At 33.3% G+C, this 21,851-nt stretch overlaps 1 protein-coding gene across 5 annotated transcripts; it reads right to left on the bottom strand.

Annotated features, from left to right (window-relative positions):
- Nucleotides 1-4,928: 4,928 nt before the first annotated feature.
- LOC115878663 (ceramide-1-phosphate transfer protein) lies at nt 4,929-18,941 on the bottom strand. Of its 5 annotated transcripts, none has more exons than XM_030895212.1 (5): nt 18,829-18,941; nt 18,521-18,734; nt 5,619-5,848; nt 5,386-5,561; nt 4,929-5,330 (listed from the first exon to the last, which is right to left on the bottom strand). In XM_030895212.1, the coding sequence occupies exons 2-5, from the start codon at nt 18,622-18,624 to the stop codon at nt 5,202-5,204; spliced, it is 639 nt and encodes a 212-aa protein (XP_030751072.1). In that variant the 5' UTR covers nt 18,625-18,734; nt 18,829-18,941; the 3' UTR covers nt 4,929-5,201. The 5 variants fall into 5 exon arrangements, with proteins under 5 accessions (XP_030751072.1, XP_030751075.1, XP_030751071.1 ...); XM_030895215.1 differs by having other exon boundaries at nt 5,619-5,833; nt 18,829-18,940; XM_030895211.1 differs by having other exon boundaries at nt 18,814-18,911.
- Nucleotides 18,942-21,851: the final 2,910 nt, after the last annotated feature.

Here is a 21,851-nt window from a genome sequence, read left to right as displayed (position 1 = left end):
TTTTTTGCGTAAAAAATGTTCTTTTACATTTTCTTTTATTAAGTTAATTATTTCTTTTATTAAGTTAAATGTTCTTTTACATGTTCTTTTATTAAGTATACTATATGTATACAGATAAAAATTTTATCCCTAATTCGTGGTACAAAAATTGTTTTTTATGACGATGTGTAAACGAGTAAAATTTCCTGTGCGCAAAAATAAACTCGCGTAAAGTAACAATAAGCAGCGTAATAGAGAGATATCGCTAAACCGAATAGCGTGCATGGACGTTAATAAGGCCAGGTGTTATTTCCTTAACGTGAGGTGGTATTAACTCTCTTCATTTATAGTTATCGGATCGGTAAGAATTCTGTTCGCGTCGCGTCCGCTATTTAAACTTAACCTAACTTTGAATTTAAAACTTTGAAATTGTTTTGTTTACTAGGTATTTTAAAACTAAAGGGCTAAAGTGCTTATTTCCAATGATTTATTGTTCAACGTCTGCCAGTGGATTTAGGGCCACAAGCAACAAATTCTCTTAGAAGAGCTAAGTCGTCATCTGCTGTAAACCTAAACCTCTTTATAGGTTCTTTAATATTGGAAGAGGTGGAATCCATCTTTTGAGCCATATTTATTTAATTAAAACTAATCCCAGCTACTTAAATATCAAATTACCTAATAAAACTAAAGTAATAATTCAAAACAATTCAAACATAACCTAAAAGATCTCGCCGGCCGGCCCCGGTTGTCAAATACCCGCACATGCCCATTTAAGCAATTTTTAAACGTTATTAAGCAGCGCTTGGTGTAATTGATCCGCAAATTACGTCAGACGGTAACGTTATTAGCGGGCGTTGCGTTAAAAATTGACTCGTGCATATCGTAAGAAATTGCTTTATTGTCATAAAAAAATTTTACAATTTTGTTGACAAAGCTTAAAAAAAAGAATATAAAATACATACAAAACTTCACTTAACAATAGAAAAACATATAAAACTAACAGCAAACATACAAAACTAAAACAATAGTTTAAACGTAACCATGATAAGGTACGCGTAAATACTGCATGACGCTATTCGTTTTTCCAATATCTCTCTAATAACTGTGCTGGTCAGGCGCTGTGCACAATTTTAAAGGCAATAAGTGGGCGTGCTATGTGCGCAAACTAGTAACCTAACTAGTGCCCGATTCCGAAAATTGGAACCACGAAAAACAATAAAGAAAAAACAAAGTTTATAATCTGTGCTCTTACTCTATATTATACCGTATTGTCAAGGTGTTGGCACTAAAACGGTATTGCTGGTTGCCTACATTGTCAGTAATTACAGAAGGTTCGAGAAACAGTCAGTAGGGGTATATAAAGGCCCGCGCTTGGTGGTTGGACAGTTTTTGAATTTGATAATACCGCGTTTAAAAATTGTGAATCGGACAATTTGGCGAAAGAATTTTATAAGTAGTTAATTGTGTGTAAATTGAGAGAAAAATAAATTCGTTAAGTATTTTATCGTGAGTTTAAATTAGTGGACCCACGGAATCCGTAACAATATAAACAATACAAATAACCTTTTGAACGTAGAAGCTAGGGGGCGCTGTCTTGCAATTTAACAAACATTACGCGTTTTTTCAACAAAAATAAATGCGATAGTATATGTAATTTTAGCTGATACTAAAGAGTAATAAAAACTGAAAAAGCCAACGAAAACTGCATCTTGATATCTTTTTTCAAACCAAAGTTATTAGCAAAATTATAATAAATAGAAAAAATAAGCCTTTATTTGCCTTATTTTTTAACACGATATCACTAGCCCTCTTGATTATGACCATTCTAATAAAAAAATAAGATAAAAAAGATTATTTTATTCAAAAATTCGACAATGTAGGAATACCATAATACCAGGTGTATTAATATCTAATAATTAAGATCAATGACATTGAACGAAAAAAGAAACGACGCCTCAGCGAATTCATGGTAGGCTTTGGAAATAAGTTACTTTTAAATGAATAATTTAAACATCAAAATATTATTATATCAACATTTTGATAGTCTCAGCATTTTTTTTATCTTTTGATTGCTTTTCTAAAAAAAGCCTTTCTTCAAAAGGGAAAAAAACGTCTGCTAAGACTATCAAAATGTTGATCTAATAACAATTTGACGTTTATACTATTACGTCAAAAGCAACTTTTTTCCAAAGCGTACCATGACTTCACTGAGGCATCGTTTCTTGTTCACTGTTATTAACATTTTAATTATTAGATAATATCTAATAATATTAATATTATTAATATATCTGGTATTATGATATTCAAAAAAATTCTTCAAAAAAAAATTAATGTTTTCTATTAGTTGTCAAATTTTCATATGTTGTCATTTTTTCATTTATCTGTTGGTTGTCAATCTGTATATTTTTGTTGCAATGAGCATGGGTGATTAAACCTGTATTTATTTTAATTTTTTGACTGTAAGAACATTATTTGTATTATTACCAATAAATATCTATCTATCTATCTATTCTGGTATATTGTCGATTTTAAAATAATCTAATCGTTTCTATTTTATTTTTTATTAGAATGGGCATAATCAAGAAGCTACCGATACCGTGTTATAAAAATATGGTAATTAAGTAAATAATTTATTATAATTTTGCTAATATCTTCCATTTGAAAGAACATATCAAGGTGCGGTTTTCACTGACTTTTTAAACTTTTATTACTCTTTACTATCAGCTAAAATTACATATACCATCGTATTTTTTTTAACGCACGTTTGTTAAATTGTAAAACAGCACCCCCTATCATCTACGTTCAAAAACTTATTATTATTTTTATGATATAATATAAGGAAAGCTCTTTTAAACGAGCCCTCGTTTGTTGAATTCTGATCATCCAGTCCGGAGTTATTAACATTTAAATAAAAACATATCTTAGCTTCCCCCATCACTTTATTTTGGCAGATAGGGGAAAATAGTTCTAACAAAAAATATTCAAAATTTACTGAAGATTATGAAGCTATTATTTAGAGTACCTGTTATGTAGGCAAAATTGTGTAAAAACTTCTTTTTCTTATTTTTTATAGCAGTTGCGCCCTCTAGCGGCCATTCTACAGACTGGAAAATAATTTCCTGCAATTTCTCATAGCCCCTTTAGTTATAAATATTTTATCCGCATACCCTACGGGTTACCCTTTCCGAGATACAGCCGAGAGCTATTCTTAGTCGGACACACTGTACAATTAACTTCCTAACCTCAGACTCTTGTCAGTATTCTGTTTTAGAAAATGTTTTTTAATAATGGTGAGACAATGCGTGTCTTTCAGCATTGAAAATATATTTATTTTCAATACTGAACCATTGTCTACCACATTCAAAGAAATGTGTGTTTTTGTACAGGCTCTTTATTTTTTCGATTTAATTGTTGCCGAAGGATACTACAATAGTGAGTAAATTACATACTTAAAAATATACCTATATGATTATATATATATATTTTTTAAATTAATACTGTCAATAAATGCTCCTTGCAAGCAGATATTTTAGTTTTTTAGGATACACCTAAGGCATTTTGGACACGCATTGCGCTATGTTAGAGTGATCAGCAGATGATTAAAATTGATTTAATTTGCTTTTATTATTTTAGGTATCAAACGGAAACAAACTGGGAATTTTACCTACACCAAAATTATACAGCTGTTTCAAATTAACTTCAAAGATTAAATTATTTAACTGTAACGACTTAATACATACTACTATTACTAGACTCTTTTTCTCTCGCAATTAAAATTAATCGCAAAAATTAATCTTCGAATATAAGAACTGTATGCATTTTATTAAGTTGTAATTTATCGTTTATAATATGTTCGGCCTAACCTTATTATGCCCCCCTTCCCTACACCACGATGTTGTCATAGTACTTTTTTCCTCCAACCACTAGGTGGCGCCCTTGTATAATAAAATTATAATATATTGTAAGTTGCCCATTTATTTTATGGTGGGTTCATACAGCCAAATAAAATAAAATAAGAATAAAATAAAATAAGAAATAAGGAATTCTTATTTGTGTGCGTTCATACAGTCAAATAAAATAAAATAAGAAATATATATTTGCTCATGCGCAGTACGATGAGGCTGGATAAAAGTTAACTTTTACGATTGTTTATAGTAATTTTACTATTTATAGTATATTTATTTATTCGTTGCCTACTATATTATACATTTTACTTATGTGAAATTATAAAATAAATTAAATTCAAACTGAAAATATTTGTAGGTTAGAATTAAGCGTGCGCAAAGCCGTTTTCACATAAAATAAAACAAGAAGTTAAAAGATAAAGACTTCTTATTTTATTTGTTATTTTATTTGGCTGTATGAACGCATGTACGGTATCCCATATAACCAACTTTCTTATTTTATTTTATTTTATTCTTATTTTATTTTATTTGGCTGTACGAACCCACCATTATATTAGGTTTGTTCCAACCCGCCGCAGAACCGTCACCGAACGATCACGCTCGTGCGCAGTAATTCAAATGTGTTCCAACCGAGATTTGACGGTTATCGGATGATCCTATTTGCGTACCAACCTACCTTGGTATCGTTTAGTTACGATTTCAGAACGGTAATTTCGGTATACGGTCCAAATTGAGAACTGTTTGGGTTGACTTGCGCATTAAAGCATATTGGCAGAGATTATCGATTTTAACAGCTGATTCTGGTCTGGCGTCCGGCTGATGCTTCTGTCTTGGTTAGTTTTTACGAATTCGAATACGTGTGCTTCGTTATACTTTTGCTTGTGAGTTTGTGTGGAGTAAATCGTTCGGAAATTTTAAATTCTACACTTTCATAATTATCTATAGATAATAATTAAGGAAGAGTGACGATGGTATGACTGATTTCTTTACCTCCACTTCAGATAGTAACAATTTGGAATTGCTGCCTAGTGAAAGGGTGAAAAATGAACAATATTTAGATAAGCTTTAATCGTATTTTCTTGTTTCCTCGAACAAAAACAAAAAACCGATCTTAACATGCACGCTTGGCACTTCCGACAGTCCCGAAAACAATCCACAAAGCGTTCCAACGTTGATACTTTTTGGATCGTCACGAAACTATTCGAAGTCCGCGCATGCTAACAAAGTGCAAGAAAACCGATTCGAGTACGATTTCGAAACGATCCCGAAATGCTGGTTGTAACAAACCTATTATAAGTCTTTTATTTATGATTAAGCCTATGGGAGGTCATGTAGATTGTGTGCTGTATATAAAGTATCAATACGTGTATACACGATCGATGAAACTTCTAAAGTCTTTGGAAGCAAACTGAGTGCTCTTTCTATTTCTTCCTCTTCAATGCACACCTAAAATGGATGTAATATTTTATACTGACATATCCTAGAACAATAAAATACGAACCCTTTTCAAAAGCTGCCCTCGATTTGGTAATGTATACATAGCCATTTTAGCTCCATTCTTAATCATAAAAGAATGATGCTTTGCAAGAGTAAGATCATATGCTTCTCTGCAAGCAACATATGTAGTATCATGGTCTTGTAACTCCCCAATCTTCTTTAAAAATAGCTGAATAAAATCTACAGAAAATATAATATTATCTTTGTTAAATAATAATGCTTGGCAATACTACACACCTAATCCTCTATGAATTCTTAATAAAGTTCTACTGCCAGAAACAAAACCAGTTTTATAAAGAAGTCCACTTTCTTTTTCGTGTTCAATCATTGCTTTCACTGTTTTATATGTATGTGTAGTATCGTTATCTTTTAAAAGATTATTGAGGTGATCCATTTTTTGTTGTAAATCTTTATTAACAAAACTAAATATAGTACCTAGTAAACTTAAAAACCTGAAATGAATAACACTGTTAAACTATTTTACATCTACAGGATACTTCAAATTCGGCCCACACCATTCGGTTCTCGAAAATTATAGGAGATACGAGTGTGGTTAAATTGGGCAAAGTTGAGCATTAATGGTTAATTTAAAATTCCGGAAATATTTGAAAAAACCGAAAATAAAGATTTCGATTTTATGTTTTTCTGACGTTATTTGACAAGTTATCCTAAAACTAAAAGCACATTTTCATTGTCACTTTTCTAGCTACACAACAGCGTTTCAGATTTGTCATCCGACGTATGGTCTTTTCGCCACCATCATTAACTTTATTATTTCTTATAGGCGCCACATTAGATTTTTACACATCTAAATATACCGGGTGGTATATTTAGATGTGTAAAAAAGGTAACTATATTTGGTATGTTAGTGTATGACATAAATTGGGATTGATTGAGGTATTCAATTGTTATTGGTCACTTCCGGTTTCACCGGAAATGACTACAACTTTTGATTTTTAAATGGCACCCTCGGTATTTTTTTTTACTCTATTCGATAGAAAATGACACTCTGAATCGAATGACATATCATATGTCAACTTTTGATATTTTGGCATATGGTTTATTTGAAATTGTAACTTGCGATTCATAACGACAATTTGACTCAAAATACCAAGTGTGTGGTATCAAATTATTCGTAATTTTTTTTTTCCAAATATGCTAATGAGCCACCCTCGTTCCATTTGAAAAAATTGAGATATGATTAAAAATACGATTTGGGCATCTTTTAACCGGCCAGGACAAGACACTAAAAACATTAGACGATCAAATCTATTTTTCCAAGGGTCCTTGATTAAAAATTAGTGTTTTTAACACAGCCATGGCACTCTAGATTGAAATTTATAATAGAATTTGTTTTTGAGTGACTATGTCAAAAATTGACATATGGTATGTCATTCGATCAGAGTGTCATGTTCTATCGAATAAGTAAAAAATACCGAGGGTGCCATTTAAAAATCAAAAGTTGTAGTAATTTCCGGTTAAACTGGAAGTGACCGAAAACAATTGAATACGTCAATCAATCCCAATTTATGTCATATACTAACATACCAAATCTCGTTGTTTTATCTGAAAAAATAAAAAGTTATACCGGTGGGCCACTTTTGAGACGCACCCGGTATACGTACTATTTTCAAAAATCGTTTTTCAATAGGCGCCTTTGGTTGTTTGACAGAAAAACGACAAGTTAAAACTTTACCTATTATAACAAGGCAAAATACTATTTGAAAAGTTGGAGATACATTTAGTAAAGTTAGTAACCGGCAAATGATTTTGAATATGGAGTGACGTACCCTAACCACCTATACATTATTTCCAAATGGTCTTGTTGTGGCACAACCCTTAATGAGTTGCAAATTTTTTCCTGTAAATTATTATGAAAAACAGCGGATTTTTGAACTTAGCCCTTTTTCTACGGATCGTACGGAGATAATGTACCTATACATCATTGACAAAACATCTTGTTGTGGTACAACCCTTAATAAATGAGCTGCAAATTTTTTCCAGTATTTTTTTTTTGAAAGAGCGAATTTTTTAACTTGGCCCTTTTCCTACGGACCGGCAAATGATTTTGAGTATGACGTAGTGTACCTATGTATATCTATATAAATATAAAAGTCTAGTTATTGAAAACCCCTTAACAAATGAGCTCCGATTTTTTTTCTGCCAATGTTTATGCAAAAAGCGGCTTTTCGAACTTAGCCCTTTTCCTACAAACCGGCAAATGGTTTTGAATATGGGGTGGTGTACACCAGTCGCCTATACAGGTGCATAATTTCCAATCGGTCCCATTCTGGCACAGCCCTTAGTAAATTAGTGGCGATTTTTTCTGTCAATTTTTAGAATAATGAGCGAATTTTTGATTTTGCCCTTTACGGGCTCAGCACGGACCGGCAAATGATTTTGAATATGGGATGGTGTACCGCAACCACCTATACATCATTTTCAATTGGTCTGGTAATAAATGAGCTGCGATTTTTTTCTGTAATTGTTTAGAAAAATCAGCGGGTTGGCCGTAACCCTTTTTCAAATGATTTAGATATCATACGGTAGTATAGACCAACTTATACATCATTTTCAATGGGTCTCTGTGTGGCAAGCCCTTAATAAATGAGTGGCAAATTTTTGCTAAAATAGATAGGGGATACTTATTTTTAGTTCGCATCACACAACCCAGTATTTTTACAACAATATTTAACTCTTCATAAAAAAACTATTTTTTCATAATTTTATTTAATTTCATAATAAAATACAAATTCTTAGCAAATATCTTTGTAAAACCTTGAACTAAATTTATGACTACTAGATAATTGGTATATTTATGTTAAATTTAAAAAAAAACAACTTTTTCAAATAAAGTTTTTCGAAATTTGACCAGGAAACCCGTTTCTTAGCCATTTATTACTTTAAATGTCAAACTTGACAGATACCTCGGGAAACAGAGTAAATTTTCTTATGTCACTTTTAATCCAAATTAAATCAAAAACTATCGCCCAAGTCAAATTTCACCTAAGTCGATAAATAAAAAAAGTCTCATATGTATAACGTCAGAAAAAAAAATAAAATTATACTAAATTTTCCTTTTTTCTCTCTTTCCAATATCTGCGGAACTACTCGGAATTTCAAATGTTTCCAAACGGGCTATTGTTTCGCACATTTAAGATGAGTTTATATGCATCCGTAATGCGTCGTCCGTCGTTCCGTCACTCCAATCATATTTAAGTATGATCTGTCATTTTTCAAATAAACCAATAAAATTGTATAAAATCAACGACGGACGACGCATTACGGATGCATGTAAACCCAGGCTAAGCTCTGTGCGTATACACGCGTAACGTCTCCCTTCTAGCAACCGGACTGTGTATTCACATATTCATACATGAAGAGTTTCAGTTTGCTTCAGTAGTGATATTTTCCCACTTTTCTCGTAAAAATCATGTATGTACAATTGCATTACCAATAGATATAAAAGAAACAAGACAAAATTCAGTAAGAAGATTTACAATATATCTAATGTAAAAAGAATTAATATAATTTTCCACTCTGAACGGAAACGGGAAACGTTATATGGATGATGCTATACGGTGAGTGTGAATTATTTCTTATTAAAACCACTAAATAAAATTTTTCCATGTATGATAATGTGCAGAGACCTTAACTTTTTCCTAATTTAACTATCCGAGTATCTCCTGTAGTTTTCGAGATCCCAATAGTGGGGATCGAATTTCCCAATTGCCTTCTATATTTAAAAATACATAGACAGTTCAATGAAAGATGCTATCATCGAAAAATAGGTAATTATAATGGAAAAATTGGAAATCTTCCTATTTCATAAAAATGTGTATACTATACTTTTTTTAGGTAGTAGATCACGAACCTGAACTTTTTGGGTTACCACCTTGTGGAGTTCTTTGCGTTGTTTTAGCAGCTCCAGTTTTGGTACCCATCTGAGCCTCATTTCCCAAAACCGGCGAATTATAGTTTAACAGAACTCACTGTTCACCTCTCTTGTTCTAACTTGTTCACATCTCTTCTCTCTAGCTAAAGATCGCCTGGTCACCTTGTGAGGTATGTTGTCAAACGCACCTGAAATGCCCAAGAAAGTACAAATTACTGTTTCTTTTCTATCCAGGCTTGCTTTTATTAGCTTGGTTAATTGGTAGAACAGTTTCTGTAGATCTGCCCGGTCTATATGCATAGTGACTATGGTGCAGTGGTTTGTGGTTTATCCTTTAGATGATTTTCTCTAATATGGTTGTTTCTCTCTAATAATATCTAGTATGAATAATAATTGGTAACACCACTTACTCCATCGTTTTTAGTATGAATGATGTGAGACTAATAGGTCTAAATGATTTTAGGATGATCTAGCCAGTTTTGCCTATTTTAGGTTTGAAGATTACTTTTGCTCTTCTCCAGATGGTCGCTATATATCCCAACGCTAAGCTGCTTCTTGTGATATTTAGTAGACGGTGAGAAGGATTTCCTGACACTTCTTTAGAAGGGCATGAAAAATCCCATCTACTCCTGCTGCTTTATAAAACTGGAATCTGTCAATAGCCCATTTCAGTTTTTGTTCTGTAATTACGAGCTTGGCACTTCCCAGTCTTCCCTGCAAGGTTTGCGGGGTTCGGCCAGAACTACATGCATATCATAAGATATGCTACCTGGAAAGTGTGTATGAAGTAGGAGGTTAGCTGAAGTAAGTAGTATGAAGTAGGCTCTCTCTTCATCTCCTTCCGTCTAGCTTGCGTCACTCTTGGCCATGGCTATGTGTAGTCTAGTTAATTACTCTCAATTAATTTCTCTGTATAGAGCTGACATTCGCCACTGGATTTAGCCCTGTTACTTTTTTGTACTTTTTTTAGGTAGTAGATCACGAACCTGAACTTTTTAGGTTGGAGTTCTTTGCGTTGTTTTAGCAGTTCTTTGCGTTGTTTTAGCACTCTTGGCCATCGCTATGTGTAGTCTAGTTAATTACTCTCAATTAATTTCTCTGTATAGAGCTGACATTCGCCACTGGATTTAGCCCTGTTAAAGAACCGTTGGACCTCTGATCTAAAATAGGCCAGCTTCTTGTTCTACCAGGGCTTGTTACTGTTTTGTACGCATTTACTTCTGGGCCAACTAGATTTATAGACATCCAAGATTGCACCCCACTGACTTCTCTTGCGTACCATTCTAGAGACTAGCCTCTACTGGTTTCAACCTTGGGGCACCACATGGTAATCCATTGTATTCTTGTCTGCCTTACTTCTACATGCTGGGCTCTGTACCGACTAACCCTTGCAATGTAATTGACCTCAAATCCAAGGAGGCAATAGAGAAAGAGGGATATATCCTCTATTATAGATTCTGGACAACACTGGTATCAGGTCTAAGGAGAGACCAATTAAAGAGGTGGAGAAAATGGAGACAGATCCTCCAGCCTCCTAGTCCAAGAACTGGGAGTAAAATGAACTGCCTAATAAGTTACCAGGTTTTATACCGGAATTGCAATAGCGTAGCATTACCTAGTATAAAACCGCTCGTCTGTCGAGTCTTCGCGGTCACCGTTGCAATATACAGCTCTCAGAATTTTGAAAAAATTGATATTAACTTACCTCATTATTACCATAAAAAAATCAAATATCAACGAAATGGAAAACTGTAATAGAACGCAAGGCATAAATGTCTGCCGCAGCATATGGTCACATTTTTGAAACAGACGACCTAAAAGTTTTTCCAAAAACATATTAAATATCGTCAGCAGATAACTAAATAATTTTTTGCACATAATTAGTTTATTTCTTTGCCATTTGCATGGTAAACAGAAAACTTCGACACGCGGTCGCGTTTAGAAGACAGACGCGCCAAAATAGAGATAAAATTATTTTTATACAGGGTGCATTTTCTATGATGTTCTCTATGGGTATCTCGGAAACTATTGGAATTAGAGAGTTGGTCAAATACGGAAAGAATTGCAGTTTTATGAGGACAAACATATGTGTCTTTCAGATTTTTGAAAATGCTATTTTTTAAATGTTATCAATACCACAGCTTACTAATGAGTAAGCTTACAGGTTAGTGACCAGCTACTCAACTGCGCCAATTTTTGCTTACCCGCGCTGGGGTCATAGCAATCAGAGCAGCAGTCGAGTTCGATCGTTTCGGCGTAGAGTCGATACTTTACAGGGTCGGATTCCACGTATTTAATTATTGTCGCTTTGCAGGAAAAAATAACAAAATTATTTTCGTTTAAACTTTTGAGTTTATTTTAAACTTTTGAGTTTATAATCATCTGCTGATGATGCTAACATGGTTAGCGAAACGCGCGTCCAGTGTAAAAGTAAAAGTGTTTTTGGTGTATTGTGGTGATTTAGTGTTTTTATTTTGCTGTGTAACACCAAAGGTTCCAACCCTCAACTGTATTTTCTATTAGACTAGTAAAAATCAGGATAAAACATGATAAAAGCGTATTTTAATTTTAAAAGCGAAAACTACGAAATTCTTAATATAAATAACATGACAAATCTAACACGCTTTTTTATTTATATTTCTTATTTCTTTTTTCTATTTTTTTCGACATAGGTATTGTTAGTATTGCTACTGCTACGCGGAGTTACGGCCGCCTAGGACAAGAATAAAGAAGCTAAACAATAAAGCACAAAAGGAGAAAACGGAAAAAAGTTGGGACGTTTATAGAAAGTGTTTCAACGAATATAAAAAGAATATAAAAGAGGCTAAATGGGTATCGATAAAGGAGTTCAATGAGTCCATCAGGAACACCAACGAGGCGGCCAGACTGAGGAAGGTACTGTCCAAAGAACTGATGGTACCAAGCAACATCAGGAAACCAGACGATTCGTGGACTGAATCCAACGCCGAGACCCTCAATCTTCTAATGGAGACTCGTTTCCCAAGCTGCAAGGACCCTGAACCAAACAAAATGAAATCAATCGGCAAGAGTCGAGAGACGACAATGGGTCAGGGGACGAAACAGAGAAGAGGGAGAAGATCAGCAGGACTATCACAGAGGAGAGGGTGGCATGGGATATTCGTTCATTTAGTCCATACAAGTCGGCAGGAGTGGACGAAATAACACCAAGCTGCAGAAAGCTCCAAGGAGCATCAATACCCTACTAACCAGGATCTTCCGGGAATGCCTATATTTGGGGCATATTCCAAAGAAGTAGAGAGAGGTAAAGGTGGTCTTCATACCCAAGGCGGGTAAACCAAGCCACTCTTTACCTAAGGACTTCAGACTTAGCCATCTTCGTTTCTACTGAAAACACTGGTACTGTTTGGCTGAAAAAATTGTGATACTGTACTGTAATACACTGAAAACAGATCTACATATTAAGGAGACTACATATATTGAGAAGCAATGTGCTGCGCAACACGCATACCTTAAAGGTAAGTCAGTCGAAAATGTTCGGCATTCGGTCGTAGGTACAATTTAAAAATCCCTCAGGGATAAGGAATACACATTAGTGGCTTTCTTAGGCATAGAGGGTGCTTTCAATAATTTAAAGACAGAGGCGATCAAAAAAGCCATGGAGGAACTAAAGGTAAAGCAATTAACCATCAACTGGGTGTTAGAAATGCTAGAGAACAGGACTATCACATCGGAGATGGGAAACAGCTCAGCCAAAAGGCGCGCAACAAGAGGCACGCCACAAGGAGGAGTGTACCTCTGCTTTGGCTGATTGTAATGAACCCAATCCTGACATCTCTGACAATGAAGGCAATTAGGATAAAGGCATATGCAGACGACGTGGTAATGCTGATCGTTGGCAAAGACTTGCAGACGATCAATGACATTATGGAAACTGCTCTGAAGAAGCTAACGGAATGGGCAAATAGGAATGATTTGGGCATCAACCCAGACAAAACCGAACTCATTCTGTTCACAAGAAAATACAAGATACCCAAGTTTACGCTACTTGTACTTGCTAAGGAAACAAAATATTTTGGAATATATCTGAACTTAAAGCTTTCCTGAAAAAAGGAACACGGAGGAAAGGATGATAAAGGGAATAAATGCATTATATGCATGTAAAAAACTGTTTGGGAAAGATGGGGCTGCAACCGTACATTATACACTGGATGTACACTGCTATAGTTAGACCAATCATCACTTATGGAGCACTAGTATGGTGTGAAGCGGTACTTAAAGAGACTAATAGAAAAGCTTCACAAAAGTACAGCGATTGGCAGCTCTAGGTATAACTGGAGCAAGGAACAACAAACTTGGTATTTCGAGTCAAATTGTCGTTATGAATGGCATGTTGCAATTTCAAATAAACAATATTCGAAAATGTCAAAAGTTGACATATGTTATGTCATTCTATTCAAAGTGTCACTTTCTATCGAATAAAGCTAATAACCTAACTAAACAAAATATCGAGGGTGCTATTTAAAATAAAAAGTTGTAGTCATTTCCGGTGAAACAGAAAGTGAACAAAAACAATTGAATACGTCAATCAATCTTAATTTATGTCATATTACTAACATGCCAAATCCCGATTTTTTATCTGAAAAAATAAAAAGTTATAGAGGTAGGCCACTTTTGATATGCACCCGGTATAATAGATATTATTCTGGTTAATTTTTATTCGTCCATACAGGTTGCGAAAAACAATGTAGTTTACATCAAAGATATTTCTGAGAATGGGGTCTTGGAGACACGCTACAATTTTAAAATGTTCTATTTTCAGTTTGTTGAATTAATTGTGACTTAATTCCAAACATGTAAAATTTAAAATACAACTCTGATGTTTTGCCGTATCGACTTTGAAATCGAACTTGTTACATAACGAAATGTAAGCGAGTATCGAAGTGGGCACGAATTATTCTATGTAAATATAAATAATCGTGAGTTGACTCGCTGTGTTGAATAGGCTGTGATCAACACATTGATAGGTGACGATATATCGACAGGTACCGATCTATCGATAGTTACAGATATATCGATAGTTAACGATATGTCGATATATCGATAATTTTGAAGTCACCTATTGTTATTCAATATATTGATAACTATAGATATATTGGGAAAAAGCCCTATCCTAGTCACATCCCGGTAGAGGTAGTCGCCGGCGCGTCGGCGCATAAAGCTCCTGTACCTCCGGAGGCGGTGTCTTCTCATCACCCGTTTGATACACAATATATTTGCTACAATCCTCAATAATAACTTGAACCATAATTGGAACAAGATCTCGGGTTGTAAATTCTGAACCACTTGTATAATTAATATTATTTCTTATAAGAATACAGGCTCTGGGAAATTCCTGCCTGTTATCATGTACATGGTGTCCCACTTAAGATGGATACAAGCCAATATCTTGGTTGTTTGTTGAGCGATCTTTTACATTTTTGGTAGGAGGCTGTATGGCTATAAGACGTACATTTTGTCCAGGGTAAGAAATGCGATACCTCATAGACGTACGTTTTAATGGGGTTTGATATTTTTCGAATCAAAAGTAAACTACCGTTAGGACAATATTTATTTCAAATCTGATAAATTATATTGAATCCTCCTTACCCAAGATACTTAAGTTCTAATTTTGATAAACATTGATACATTGATATAGGGTGTGTTATTAAAATAAGACATTTTTATTTTTATTATTATTTTTTAAGTACCGGGTGGCCAACTAAGAATGGACGCCGGCTGTATCTCAGAAACTATTTATCGTATAACTTTGGGAAAAAAATTCTAATAAGTAAATCGACCAAGAGAAATCGCTGGAAATTATTTTCAAGTTCGAAAAATGTCCGCTAGCGGGGCGTTTTTCTGATATCCAATCAAAAAACAGGGTTTTTCTCAAAAATATGCAGGTGAACAGGTATTTTAAATATTATTATTGTAATCATCGAGAAATTTGTAATTTTTTTGATATAAAGTATTTTGTTCTATCTCATAAAATAAAGTGGTGGGGGAAGGTTAAACTTGCTTTTACTAAAATAAGGGTAACTCTGGTTTAGGTTAACCGATTTAAACAAACTAGGGCTCGTTTAAAAGAGCTTTTCTTTCTTAATCTCCAATATAAATTTTGTTTCCATAAATTTTTTTCTGGTAGCTAGAGGGCGCTGTTTGACATCATAACAGATATTGCACTTTTGCATAAAAAATTTAAATAGGAGGCTATACTTTTCTTTGCGCCGTTAAATAGAGCACAAAATTTCCAAAATATTAGCTCAAACCGCAACTTTCTATCTTCTCTTTAACGGGAGATATTAAGAAAATAAATCATATTAGGCTGTCGCCTAGTATTATAAGGTCTAAATATTATAGTAGTAGGCTAGGAAACAAAAAGAGATAAATTGGTTACGTCAAAATACCAAAATATACATTTTAATTTTACTTTAATACCATTTAATTGTTATTTATCCATGTTCGTTCTTGATTCGACCCCATAAATTAAAACCCAGGCATATTGAATCCGATGACCTAGCTGGCCATGGAAATATGCCGCTCCAGCGTCCACACATTCATAGCAAAATAAGCGGCACAACTGCATTCATGCTGATTAAATTGCAACAAATGCAGTTTCATCATGATGGATCCCCTAACAAAGTTGACAATTTATCTCTTAGAACTTATGTTCATTTTATTAAGATAATTAAAAAAGTCCAATCATTCCCCATCCTAGAATTCCAGCCTAAACATTTACCGACCAACGGTCTTGGTGCTGAACTACTTGCATCAAGGGTAGATTTGGACCAGTAGTGCATATTAAGATTCGCACATGTGCTATATATGAAAAGTGACCCAAACGACATAAATTTTATCATATAATAATAAATAACAAGTTCAAAGTTATACGATAAGTAGTTTCTGAGATACAGCCGGCGTCCATTCTTAGTTGGCCACCCGGTACCTGCGACGCCACTGGATAAACAACTGATTTATTATCAATAACCAATTATCAATTAATAATCGATTTAAGTTTTCAATTAGCTTCCATAATAATTAAGATACAATACAAAAAAAACTTAAATATTTTCATTTTATTGTGTTTACTTGATAAAAATGTTTTTTAAGTTTGCTAATACAAATGAATAAAATGAGTTCCGATCCATAATGCTGCACCTGTAAGAAGATGGCTTAATGAAAATTTTCAAGTTGGATTCAATGGATTGGTCGCAATGTCGCAATAGTCCTTTTGTAGCATGGCCCCCTAGGTCTCCAGACCTCACACCTTTGGATTTCATTCTGTGGGGTGCTATCAAAAATAAAGTTTATAAAACCCGTCCACGAACATTAGAAGAATTGAAAACTCGAATAAGACAAGAATGTGAACAAATTTCTAGAAAAAAATTACGAAAAGTTTGCTTAAAAAATAGGAAAATTTAGGAAAAATGCATTAGAAATTATGGTTTGGTCGAAGGTTGAATTTTAGTTCGTTATAGTTTTATAAATCTTTGTTTAGAGCATATTTTTCAAAGTTAATAGTGATTGTTTTAAATATCTAACTATTTGGATTTTTTAAAATATTCCTCAATAAAATGAATAAAACTCATATTTCAGATTCCATTGAAAATAGGGGTTTTAAATTATTTTGTAACTCATTTTATTCATTTGTTATTCATTGCAAACTTAAAAAATAATTTTTTAAAATAAACAAAATAAATTGAAAATATTTAGTTTTTGTGTATCGTATATTAATTATTATGGAAGCTATCTGAAAACTTAAATCGATTATTAACTGATAATTGGATATAATTGGTTATTGATAATAAACCAGTGGTTTATCCAGTGGCGTCGTAAGTACTTAAAAAATAATAAAAATAAAAATGTCTTATTTTAATAACACACCATGTATCAATATTGATCAAAATTAGAACTTAAGTATCTTGGGTAAGGAGGATTCAATATAATTTACCAGATTTGAAATAAATACTATCCTAAGGGTAGTTTACTCTTGACTCAAAAAATATCAAACCCCATTAAAACGTATGTCTATGAGGTATTGCATTTCTTACCCTGGGCAAAATGTACTTCTTATAGCCATACAGCCCTCTGCCAAAAATGAAAAAGATCGCTCAACAAACAACCAAGATATTGGTTTGTATCCATCTTAAGTGGGACACCTTGTATATTATCTTTGAATTTTTTTCCAACAAACCTTTAATTTGTCCCTGGACTATTACCACTGCATATTGATTTTTCTCAAAGAGTCTTGTTGTTGTGGTGGAATACCCTTTTGCAGGATATAGATTTACTTGGGATATCCCATGCATTATGGGATATCCTAAGTAAATTATACTGGGGGGTAGTTATATCTTGGAGATAGGCTAACGACCCTTAGAGGAGAGGTGGTAGCTTGTATGCCACTTGTGGAGAATAGTCTCACGCAAGCGTCAGCTGCCTCTCCTATAGTTCCCTTTGTGGTTGGTTCATTGCAACTTGCAACTTTTGTTAATTTTGCCTCCCAGTATTGCTAGAGAGTTTCCCTCTAGCTCCACTAATAGTTTTTATTCCTACTTGAATTTGAGCTCATAGTGTATTCCCACAAGTCACTACAGTTAGTCAGTCCACTTCTACAGAGCCCTGCATGTATAAGTAAAGACTAATTACAATGATATCCCCCTAGTGCCTCATGGTTGAGACCAGTAATGATTAGTGTACTATCTAGCCACACATCCCTTTGACCTGGGTCTGTCATAGTGGGATTTAGTTTCTTTGTAAGGTCTCCTCTTGGTCCGGCCAATTAAGCTAAGGCCCCCTCATCCTCTTCTCGTAAAATATGCCTACAGACAGCAGAGGGTCCCTGGTATAACAAAAGAGATAATCCTATCCGGCATCGTTATACGTCTTGATGCAATTCCCTTGCCACAACACCAGAGCTAAAGACAAGATAGCAAGATGCACCTTGAATCCAGTCAAAGTGTCAGAGGCACCTGACAGGGAGCTCCACCAGGGATATATGTCTATATCTCTGAGCTCCACCCACCAATGACAAGGTTTTGCATCACCTAGGGGAAAAACAGTTAGAGACTGCCAAAAAAAGTTCAGATTCGTAATCTACAACCTCAAAATAGGGTGCATACAAATTTTTGTGTAAAAAGCAATTTCCAGTTTTTCCAATAATTACTGAAAAACCCTAGAAGGTAGAGGAAAAATTTTGAGACACAGTTCATAAAAAATAACTCACTTGCTAAGTTCTTCAAAACTCTCCAAATAAAGTTCCAAATCAACGTCGTCATCCTCACATAGTGAAGCCTCAAATTTATCATGAACAACCTCAATATTAAACATTTCGGTTTCAGTCGATATTATGAACAGTAAAAAACGTAAAATTTTCTGTACAGATTCAGTAAAAACATTGGATATTAGCACATGATAACCTTATATAGATGTGGATTGACCTAATTTAAGCACAAATAAGTTTAATAAAACCTCTTTATAAGCGTGATATGTAGAATATTATTTGTATTTTGTATTTACCTATATGGTATTTACCTTTGGTAATTTAGCCATGGTCCTGGCACAGTCCTGGTATTTAAACCACAGTAGGGATGTACCAAAATAACCGGTTATTTCGATAACCGTTTTTTTTCAGTTAGTAACCGGTTAATTTCCTACGTCATGCGTCAGTTTAACCCTCATTGGTTTAACCCTTTGAATTAACCTAATAACCTTCAGCTTTGATCAATAACCGGAGGTCGGTTATTTTCTATTTTAGCTAAGTTTGGTATTTTTCTCGGTAAAGGTGTGGATCCGGTGGCTGACCTTGAAGCCCATATTTGCTGCATTTGATCATCGATACTACGCAAGCGCACATCGTCGATGTTGCCAAATTGCAGTTTATTTTCGAATTATTTTTAGTTAAAAACAAATGTTTACAAAATCTATAATTAATTTTATAATTTCAGATTTATCTTAATATCAAAAATTAAGGTAAGAAGGATAATGAAGATTGTGAAATGAAAGTATTATGAATATATAAAATTGTAATAATAATAACATTTATTTATATATTTACATTAGAATTTAGAATTAAAAATTATCATTTACGGATTTTTTCTTAATGGTTTTAAAGTTATTAGAATAATTTTTTTTCTTTCAAGTTATTTCATTTCTAGTTATTTACAGGCAACAATAGTTTTGATTATATGTATTGATGTATTGAAGTAGTGCCATGACGAGTCTTATAGAACAATACACGTCAATGGGAGATAGAGGTAACATTTTACCTATAATGTTACTAATATAATATACTTTGATTATAATGTTTGTATCATAATTTCTTAAAAATATCAAGTTAGTGGATTAATAGCAATTTTAGACATATATTTTATTGAAGAGTGTGTTGATAAGACTAAAATAAGCTTTATGTTTTATTTTTTTCTCTTTAGAAGGGAGATAGTTTGTGTCGTAGAATACATTACAGTATTTAATATCGTGTACTTTAATATTCTTTTCTTAATTTACTGTAATTTCTTCTTTCCAATAATGCCAAATCTTGACAATATGGTGAAGGTTGAGTTTTGATCTGATATTTATATGATTAATATTAAGATGTTTCTTATAATATTTGTTATGTCTTAATCTTAGTACTATATTATGCTTTGTCTGGAAAATAAATGTTAAAATATCTTAATTTTGCATATCCTATTCCATCCTTCCATTAGGAAAAATATAGTTTATAAATCATATATGCTAAGAAAATCACATAAATTAGTTGTAAGAATAGAGAAATCTTAAGGTAGCAGAAAAATTAATGCAATATATGTATAAGCAGAATTAAACAAGGTAAAACTGTTAATGTTGCTGAAGCTGATTCTACAATTTTAATTACGGAGGCTAAAAGGCCTTTTAAGGCCTCCGTAGTTTTGATGGAATGTTAAAAAAAATCTATTATGAACATGACATGGAGCTACAGCATTTAAAAATTTAAAAAAAAGAAAAAACTTGGACATATCCCTTTTAATTTCCCGAATTTCTAATAAAGCACTTTTTAAACGTAGCATAATAATCTAGAGCAATTAGATTAATTATAAGAATGTAGAGTTTTATTTAGATTTAATTTTATTGACAATGAAAATACATAATAAGCGTTCACGTGTTGTGCGAAATATTAAAATAATAATATAAATACTATACCGCGTACTATGATTGCAAAAAATAGCGTCAGCGATGACTATGAAATGAAGATAGCTGTCATTTTATAGCCAACTGGACGCCGTTATTTCGATCATACGGTATATATTGACAAAAAAACACTGAAAAGCACATATTTGTTTTCTACTGAAAATAATTCCAAAATAACTTGCAATCTGGTAACATCGAAGATGTGCGCATGCGTAGTGTCTGTGACTATATGCAGCAAAAACTCGTTTCAAGGTCAGCCACCGGATCCACACCATTACCTTTTTCTCTTAGGGTGCAGCCACACTATCCTAAAAACGGCGTATCGGCGTAACGGCGTAACGACCTTGAATCGATTTCCAGTAATTCTATTGGCTGAAATTTTTGACAGATGAATTTGACAGATAAAATTTCTGACAGATGAATGTTTCAGCCAATAGAATTACTGGAAATCTATTCAAGGTCATTACGCTGTTACGCCGATACGCCGTTTTTAGGATAGTGTGGCTGCACCCTTACATATTTCACAATAGTTGGTAAAGGTGTGGATCCGTTGGCTGACCTTTAAGCCCATATTTGCTGCATTTGATCATCGATACGACGCAAGCGCACATCGTCGATGTTGCCAAATTGCAGTTTATTTTCGAATTATTTGCAGTTGAAATTTTTTTTGAGTGTTAATCAATAATAATACAAATTCTATAATTAATTTTATAATTTCACATTTATCTTGATATCCAAAATTAAGGTAAGAAGGATAATGAAGAATATGTAAATGAAAGTATTATGAATATATAAAATTGTAATAATAATAACATTTATTTATATATTTACATTAGAATTAAAAATTATCATGTACGGATTTTTTCTTAATGGTTTTAAACTTATTAGAATTATTTTATTTCTTTCAAGTTATTTAATTTCTAGTTATTTACAGGCAACGATAGTTTTGATTATATGTATTGATGTTTTGAAATACTACCATGACGAGTCTTATAGAACAATACGCGTCAATGGGAGATAGAGGTAACATCTTACCTATAATGTTACTAATACAATATACTTTGATTATAATGTTTGTATCATCATTTCCTAAAAATATCAAGTTAGTGGATTAATAGCAATTTTAAACATATATTTTATCGAAGAGTGTGTTGATAAGACTAAAATAAGCTTTATGTTTTATCTTTTTCTCTTTAGAAGGGAGATGGTGAGTGTCGTAGAATACATTACAGTATTTAATATCGTGTACTTTGATATTTTTTTCTTAATTTACTGTAATTTCTTGGTTCCTATAATGCCAAATCTTGACAATATGGTGAAGGTTGAGTTTAGATCTTATTAGTTTTATACTTGTGTTTATACAAGACCAAATTAAAATTAGTTTGTAATTA

This window comes from Sitophilus oryzae, unplaced genomic scaffold, assembly GCF_002938485.1.
Source record: "Sitophilus oryzae breed Bouriz unplaced genomic scaffold, Soryzae_2.0 scaffold_1521_pilon_pilon, whole genome shotgun sequence".
NCBI lineage: Eukaryota > Metazoa > Arthropoda > Insecta > Coleoptera > Curculionidae > Sitophilus > Sitophilus oryzae.
This window is presented reverse-complemented; position numbering and strand designations above follow the sequence as displayed.

What these genes read in the sequence shown, in the direction of transcription:
- LOC115878663 (XM_030895212.1), bottom strand. Translation starts at nt 18,624, where the DNA reads ATGTTTAATATTGAGGTTGTTCATGATAAATTTGAGGCTTCACTATGT. An exon ending in AGTTTTGAAGAACTTAGCAA is followed by an intron (nt 5,849 to 18,520) that starts GTGAGTTATTTT and finishes ATAGTTTAACAG; the next exon opens with TGTTATTCATTTCAGGTTTT. An exon ending in GAGGGCAGCTTTTGAAAAGG is followed by an intron (nt 5,331 to 5,385) that starts GTTCGTATTTTA and finishes CATCCATTTTAG; the next exon opens with GTGTGCATTGAAGAGGAAGA.